At 39.2% G+C, this 8777-nt stretch overlaps 1 protein-coding gene across 1 annotated transcript in view; it reads left to right on the top strand.

The window, feature by feature from the left end:
• LOC109482031 (glycine receptor subunit alpha-1-like) overlaps window positions 1-5207 on the top strand; it is a 14207-nt gene extending 9000 nt beyond the window's left edge. The window contains exons 2-6 of the mRNA XM_019784682.1: window positions 2196-2278; window positions 2580-2732; window positions 3633-3829; window positions 4337-4477; window positions 4858-5207. Of these exons, the coding sequence (XP_019640241.1) occupies window positions 2196-2278; window positions 2580-2732; window positions 3633-3829; window positions 4337-4477; window positions 4858-5115 (832 nt within the window). The 3' untranslated portion in view covers window positions 5116-5207. The remainder of the gene's footprint in view (window positions 1-2195; window positions 2279-2579; window positions 2733-3632; window positions 3830-4336; window positions 4478-4857) is intronic.
• The last annotated feature ends 3570 nt before the right edge of the window (window positions 5208-8777 follow it).

Below are 8777 nucleotides of genomic sequence, written 5' to 3'. Positions count from 1 at the left end.
CGATATATATATCTTTACATCATGCATGTGACAATACACGATACGGACAACCATGCATGACAAATAAACTTGCTACTTGCTACAAATAAACTTACTCCGGAGTAAAAGTTTTACTCCAAAACGGAGTAATATTTACTCCGGAGTAATATAGTTACTCCGGAGTAATATCTTACTCCAAAAATACTTACTCCGGAGTAATATTTTACTCCGGAGCAACACATTTATATCGATATATGTATAAATAGATGCAGACACACAAACACACACCAGTGAAGACTTGCGCTTCTGCTGCTGCTTTTTCTCCTGATGTGCCATGGCATTTCAGGCTTATTTTTGTTCGCTACCGACCGACTTCGACGCAGTTTTGTCTCCGCAAGAGGGACTGGTTTCTCGCCAGTTTCTGCTGCCACTTTATACAGGTTTCTGACCAAGACTCGCAGACCTTCCACCAATCGCCGTGAAGTACGTCACCTACTTCACATGCAAAGTACATGCACGCCAATCGACTACTTCGGATCCACAAATCACGACACCTTGCGGCCAATCAGCTACTACAGACGTTGACTTTAACCACGCCCCCCACTTCACGATGCAATCCCGACGGTCCCGCTGTCATGTTGAATAGCTTACTGTCACAGTAACAATATCGGTAGGCGTGGTGTCATCCTTCAAAAATCGTTGCCGTGACAACAGGTTTCCCAGGTAACCGGGTTCAAAAGTGCACATTGACCTTTATCTGACCTCCCTCCATTGACGTCATGACACCCTCATAATATATCATATTAAGATATACATAAATTAATTCATAATTGCACATTAATATTTCAGTTATTAATAAATCAACGCAGTCATTAAAATTACAAAATTTGCATAAATTTGCATAAATTACCAAAATTTGCATAAATTTGTATAAAATTCAAATTTCCCGCGCACCTGCATAAATTTGCATCTATGAATAAATTTGCATAAATTTGCATAAATTTGCATAAATTGATCCAGACTACCCTGTTATCTACTCATCTGTACACCGCCGTTGTGTATTATCTCTTGTATGTCTTTAAACAAAGAATAGCTGGTACATAAAATGAAGGCATTAGGTCTCACTGATAAGCTTCTATATATGTGACAATTTCTGCCGCTGTCAAAGCTCGAAGAACTGAGAAAATGTGAGTTATCTAATATACTAGTAGTACATTTGCGTGTGTTTGATAGAAATCGACGATAAGGTGTTGAACAAAACGAATATGTAAAAATCAAAATGTAAATTGAATGTATGAAAATGATATGATAATGAAATGATAATGTATGAAAATGAAAAGACGTATAGGAAGACTGTAAAATCCTGGTAATAATTTAAATGTGATATTTTATCTGAAACTGCTACTGATTGTTTTTATACCAATGGTTTGACCATGACCAGACCTTTCTGACAAGGCTGTCCCCGGTTTGTGTGCTGAGGTGGAAATCTCGTATCTCACAGGTGTGACCCTTGCTGCGTGCAGTGTTATCTGGTGCTATTTGTAACCTGTTGCGAAATCATCATTAAAGGGAAGTCATGTTAAAATGATGTCAGCGTCTGTGGTCTATCTTCTTTATTGTACATTATGAAGCATTTAAACTGCCTCATAAATATAACCTGTGATTAATGATCTGTACAAAGCTACCTACATAACAGAAGTCCGTAAACTGGTTATCCTCCTTCTATTCAAAGAGTTTTAAACTACCGCCCATGCAGTTCCCTAACAGGCTGCTTGGGGGCCCAAATGTATGTAACGTTCCCGAGAAGAAGAGGTACCCACAATGTAAATGTCGTGATCACGAAATTTTTCAACCAGAAGTTCCTCTGCAGTACACAACAAGCCGCCAGGGGCCCCAAAATCTAATCATTTCACTGCCTCAACAAGACATACCCACCTACCAAATGTCACCTAAGATAGTCGACGTCCATCTAAGCATCCTCGAGTTATCATGTTATCACACACACACACAAATACACTATTGAAAGAATTAATTATCGTAAAAATATGTAGATGTCTAAGTTTCATGCCTAAGGCAAATCAAAAGGTTGGAGATGATCTGCCATAAAGCTATACGCGTATAGTGCAGCAATAAGTAGTTGCAATTGAATTATGAATTGACAGTCATCAAAAGAAGACAGTGGAGCAAAACGTTGTGCGTTTCCTACCTTTCCGCAGGGTCGATGCCAAGGTGCACTGTCTCATGGATCTACATGCGTATCCGATGGACACTCAGACCTGCAGGTTATTCATACATTTAGGTATGAATTATGAATATTGGAAACATATCCATTTACAAAATGCAAAATGAATCAATGCGCATGACGTCAAAGACTAAATGCATGTAAATACATGTAAGATTTGTTGCGATTTTAGTTATGCCAAAATGAATGCATTCTGATTTTTAACAGCCATTCTCGGATTCAAGACCATATGTTTCCATTATGTGCAGAAGTGGCGGCAAATTCTTGAATGTAGTTTGTCAGGGGCATTAGATGTAACAACAGCCTCTATGATTGCACGATAATGTTATTCATCCACTGAGCCCATTTTGTGTAGTAGGTGGCAACTTACGGTTTCGATGGGGTGTGCCTCCTGCACTTGATCGCGGATTTGCCAAGTCGGCAGTCATCTTACGCCTGCCTGGAGTACACTCACAGCTAAGGCTGGAGGTGTTGGAGATGCTCGCCTATACGAACTCCTACCTTGAAAAAGGTGAAGTGAATAATGTATTGTTGTAAGAATTACTCTCAGCATTACTCAAGTGCCAATTGAATACACACTAGCTGAGAGGATGAGGGTGATTGGACAGCTAAAGAATACTTGAAGAAGTGTTGGCAATGTGTTGAAGGTGCTTGATTGCTTTGATCATTAACTCAACACAACTATGTTTGCATTACAAAAACGTAGTAGGATTGTCACTGATGAAGACCACTAGATGGTGATCAAAACTAACCTCTAGTAGGCTTCGGGAGCGGCAAACTGTTCTCGTAGCGCGGACCAACTCTCCTGGCATATCATCTGTCTAAATGGCCAATTTCTACTAATTCCAGTCACTTCTTGAAGCCTGGTAGAGCTAGAGGCTTTGTAAAAACGTCTTACAAAAACTCGTATCAATCTAGTTGTACAGATTTATAAAGATCTATATATTCCTGGATGAGTAACCTTCATACACGTTCGATTATCATCGTTTTCCAAAACATTTCATACAGTTTTGACTAACATTTTGCTTGGCCCCAGATGTTCGTTGCATCTACCAGTCGGAAAGATGCGATTTTAACGGCGCAGAAGGATGCTTACGGCACTGTCCTGAGTCTGAAGAGGGATGTCTCCGGTGTAACCATTATTTCGGTAATTGCAGTACAAGTGTTGCCGAGGACTGTGAAATGACGAAAATCAACCGTAAGCACCATTGTGCAAGTTATGCCCTTGAAAATCTTTCTATGTTTCTAAATAGCGTAAAGTTTGCCAAAAACAGTTCTCAAGCAACTGGATATGATTTTGTTGCTTGAGTAACTTTTTTTGTTGGCGTATCTTACCGAGATGTCTATCCTTTATCGACGTAAAGTTTGGATTTATGTGTTTGGTATTTGATATTGCCATACTTATTGGCAGCGACAGACATACATACCTTCACTACCGGTGAGATGCGGTTTACCCTGGTTCGGCGCCTGAGGTACCACCTGCTGCAGACCTACATGCCGTGTTTTTTTATCGTCTTCATGGGGTGGATCAACTTCTGGTTGGACATGGACTCTCCTCCCGCCAGAGTGTCTCTGGGGGTGACCACGGTGCTGACGATCATCACACAGGTAAGTTCCCCTCCACTCAAAGTGACTTACATCTTTGCCTAGTTTTAAATGTAGTATAAAAAAAACACATCTAATTTCGGCCATATTTGACCTTCTACCTTCGTCGTTGCCAAACTTGATTGATAGAATATCTTTCTTTCTTTCTTTAAATGTAATTTAATCATTAGTTGTTGAATGGGAATTCTCTCTGTTTGAGATATTTATTTTCTGTAGTATATTTAATATACTACAATCTTGACGGGTATTTTGAACACTGAATGCATGAAGTGTGCGGGAGGGCGTGATGTGGATCACCGGATCGTAAAGGCAAAGTAATCATTGACGGAATTTTTTTTCACGTTGACGGTGTTTTTTTTCGCGAATTGGGTTGACCTGGGGTTGACGGTAAAAATTTCGAGCTGGCTAAAGCCCTGGTATATTATATTATCATGCGAAGGTAAACATTGTGCGTTTGCTTTGCAATGCTTTACCTTAATATAATTGTGATATTTTCTGTTTACCTTACAGAGCGCCCAAACCTCCCGCATACCAGAAGTGTCTTACATCCGAGCCGTGGACATCTGGGTCTCCGTGTGTCAGCTCTTCGTCTTCTCTGCTCTGGTTGAATATGCTGTGATCAGTTACATTAAAAGGTGGAAACACCTAAAGGTAACAAAATGAATGAATGTGTCCATATAAATATCCAGACTTCAGTCAAAGCAGTATATTTATACATAAGAGTTAAAAAGGGTAAGCTTTATCTGGATATAGAGCTTTCATCAAGTGTAAATATAATTACCTGGTCTTTAGAAGGGTTACTCATTGCCCAAATACCACAGAAGTCAATGTATCCATTCTGTTGACCAACCATGTCAGTGCCAATTCATCAACATAAAGATAACATAAACTTATATGGCAAGTCGCCCTGGCGGAATAACACGACATTTCAACGTTTAGATGTATTGCATTGCATGCAGAGTGACAACTGATTTCAAAAAAAAATTATGGTAGGTTTTCTACTATTTCTCTGTTTTGCTTTGTTTTTGCAGAAGGTCCTAAAGCCAACGTCGCCATCCTCTACAAATGAATCAAATTCTACTGATTCCAGACAGCAACCAAATACTACTGACTCCAGGCTGCAACCTAACAGTACTACTGACTCAGGGCAGCAACCTACTGCCAAGAGACAACGCTCGGGTCGATACTATGCTGAAGCGATCGAACGGGTTGCAAGGATCGCCTATCCAATAGCGTTTCTTGTCTTTATGGTAATCTATGTCAGTGTCTACTACAATTTCAGAATTTAAAGAGATACTGTTACCGTGAGAATGCAAACAGGCTTATCATGCTGTTACATCTTATTTGGATCTCCACAGAACTGGCATTGTGATTTTTTGATTAACTAGAAAGGTTACATTTGCAAAGCAAATGCATACTCTTTAGCTTCCCATGGTCTAGCCCAACAAACTACTGTTTTGTTTATTCTCACTCAAAACACTTTCATGTACATTTATTGTGACCAGCCAACCCAACGTTGTCCTGATAATCCTGTAATCCTGCACTGGGTGTCTGCCACAGCAGAATTCAGCCGTTTGTCATTTTTGTAGGAACAGATGCATATACATGTATAGAGAAATTAAAAGGCAAAAAAATGGGGCAACTTCGTTCTTCTTGCCAGTAATGATTAAGTTTCCAGTCTGTTTTTACACTGCATTACATTAGCCTGTAGGGGCGAGAAATTAGATTATGCTCGGTCATGTTGTGTGAGCTTCCTAAATTATTCAAAAGGAATGTATGAAGGTCATTGGTATACAACAGAATGAAATCGGTGCTTCTTATTTTGAACCCCTTACCCCGCGTTTGATTCTCCCCATTGACGATCGATCAAAACTCAACCTGCATTTATACCTGCGTGGACCTTATGCACTGACTGTAGATATGTTGCACAGTACTGGAACGGAATAGCGAATGTTAAATAGTCCAAAGTGAGTTATCATGACAAATTTATGACAGATTTTATGTTGACTAATATGATATGGAACCACGTGATGTATACAGGAACGTGTTATTTAAAAACAGGATAGGCAGAAAGGAAATCATGAAATATAATGTCATTATTCCTCGGTGTGGAGACAAGAAACGTCACTTCTACGTATACATTTGATTATTATCTACGACGTATAAAGTAACGTTAGTTTACATTGAGCGGAGAAGACGGCGCCTCTGATGGAATCTCTATCCGAAGACACCCAATACAGTTCAGTTCGGTTTATTTACACGCTGCCCACTGTGTGCTGGGAGTGTTATGACCTGTGAAGTCTTGTACTACTCAACTGAGATCTTCCTCCGACATGTTCGGAACAAAGGCGTACGGGTTTCTCGTTCTTAGCGTATCTTTCATGAGTCAAGTGTCGTCTGGTAGTGGCTCAACAAGCAACGGGTAGGTGTGCATGCCTTTACATACATACCATTGATAGCTTTATGTCATGGCTAGATATTGGCATCCATTGCACGCAAGCATACTGTGCCCCTTATGATGGTAGCACTAGCATCATGTATGAAATGTCGTGCCCCAATTTCAGACCCATGGCCAGCAATCGATGATGGTGCCTCTTGACCGGCAACGGTAGGCACAAATAATTACCTTCAAGACCAACATTGATGTTGATGTTATGATGCAATTATTCATGAGCCCCAAGGGTTGCAGGCAGAAGATGGGGCCAGCGCCAGGGTTTGCCCTTTTATTATAATATGTAAGGAGCAGCTAAGGCTTCTATGCGTATATCTGTCACGGGAATCACAGCAGAATACATTAAAACACTGGCATCTAAGGAATCGAAGAATACGAGCTAAAAAACCACAGAGAGCCATTATTAACGAGAGTAACATTACCAGTTTGGGATCAGGTGTACCAGATAGTGCTCTCACTATGAATGAGCGTGAGAATTCGTGTTTGAGGGTCAGGTTGAGCACTAAGCTTTTATAAGGCATTGCTGAGAGGCAAGATAAATCATATAATCTTTAAAGCAATACGGCAATAACGTTACCAGGCTCACGTAGGGATCCTATGGGATATCTATTGCTATATCTGATTCGTAACGAAACATTGATGTCTTGTAATTGCAGGGAAAACGATGGTCGTTCTTTAATTGAGGAAATCACAACCAGTGAGGACTCAGGATTCATATGGGCCGTGCCTGATGATTATGATAATAAAACGAGACCTGGAAATCCCGGTAGGCTTACCCATCAATTTTACAAGTCGTTAAATACACAACATTATATCAACACTCCTCAGATATGATTGAAGATGATTAGGTGATTCTTCTTCATGGAATCATTATTATTAATCAATTTCATGTCGTAAATTCTTACAATTATCATTACCATTGTGTATTTTTTAAGAGAAACAATCACAAATACCGTGCAGTGTCGTATGAACAGGTAACCTTGTCTTGCAATATTGATGAAGTGCACTTTGTGGTGTATCCAACAGGGACGTACAATTGAGTAACGTTGCTTCAATCCACAATGCATGTATCGGTACTGTAGGTAAAAATAGATAAAGGGTTTTTCTGTAATGCATTCTGGTCCATGCTTCCGTACAAGTGCAGCATCCTAGCACAAGTGAAGATGCAGAATAATCAAGACAACGTCTTGTTCTGTTACGAGCATCAGTGTGAAGTTACTGAAAACATTTATCAAACATGTACAATGGTTAAAAGGCACCCAATGCGGCAGTAAAGCTGAAATCAAAGTCAATTTTCTGGTCAATATAGTAAAATCAACCCTATCGATTCCGTAGCATACTGATTTATAAGGCAAAAATGCGACGCCGCTGACGGAAAAAGGTGGCTTGTTTAGTCCTAGCAATTAATAAAATTCAAAAAATAAGAATAAAACGACTAGGTTGTTTTGGGGACACAAATGCATCAAGTATGAAAAGATGCCGTGTGCTAAGGACTGGCAGTAAATGTAAACTTTAATTGTTTCAGGGGCCCTCCTGGACGTGAACTGTTCGGCATACATCACAAAACTGGGTCCATTCTCGGACAGTGCTATGGTAATATATTATAGAATATAGCGTTAAGCAACAACATATTAAGTATAATAATTACACGACAATTGTACATTGTACAATGTTTGGCAAAAACTATCGAAAATATTACAGAAAAAGTATAAAATAAACTTAACATCCGAATTACTTCATCAAAGAAGTCTTTTATGTGTCTATCTATTTCAGTAATGTGAGAGTTATTGCATGTTAAGATTAACCAGATGAGTGTTCATGTCCTTAATAAGACCAAGAAAACATTTCCTTAATAAATGCTTCTTGCTGTTTATTTGCTTAAATGCGTTTTCTTTTTCCTTCCTGTTAGCAATTTTTCATCTCGTTTGTTCTGCAATGCTGGTGGACAGATGACAGACTTCCCTCCCACAAAGCCATTGTTGACGAGACGAGTAAGAAGATTTGGAGACCTCTTATAACGCCAATCGTACACGCGGATATTTTGAAAAACCAAGAAATGATTTACCCTGTAGTTTACCCAGGAAGTGTCGTGTACATGACTAAAATGTAAGTAAAACTATACTTAACTATATCTATCTTCATCATGTTGGTTGATGTGAATCTCGTCTGTTTGTTGGTTTGTTTTATTTCACCAGGAGAAAAACACATCACCTACTGGAGTTTTAAACTATCAACATCAAATTGAATGATCAATGACAACAAATAACAAAACAATTACAACGACAAGCATAATAAAATGAAATAATGATAGAAATTTGTATATCAATGTTCAGGATTGTTAATGCTTGGATCAAAGGGAAAATTACATCTACATAAATATATTGCATAAGTGGTCTCAATAACATGTTTACCGTCTATGTTCACAGCTATGACATGCAGGTCCCGTGTCAGATGCAACTCTACACCTATCCTCATGATCGGCAAATGTGTAGTTTACAC

This window comes from Branchiostoma belcheri, unplaced genomic scaffold (genome assembly GCF_001625305.1).
Source record: "Branchiostoma belcheri isolate BF01 breed outbred unplaced genomic scaffold, Haploidv18h27 scaffold59, whole genome shotgun sequence".
In the NCBI taxonomy this organism is placed as follows: Eukaryota; Metazoa; Chordata; class Leptocardii; order Amphioxiformes; family Branchiostomatidae; genus Branchiostoma; species Branchiostoma belcheri.
This window is presented reverse-complemented; position numbering and strand designations above follow the sequence as displayed.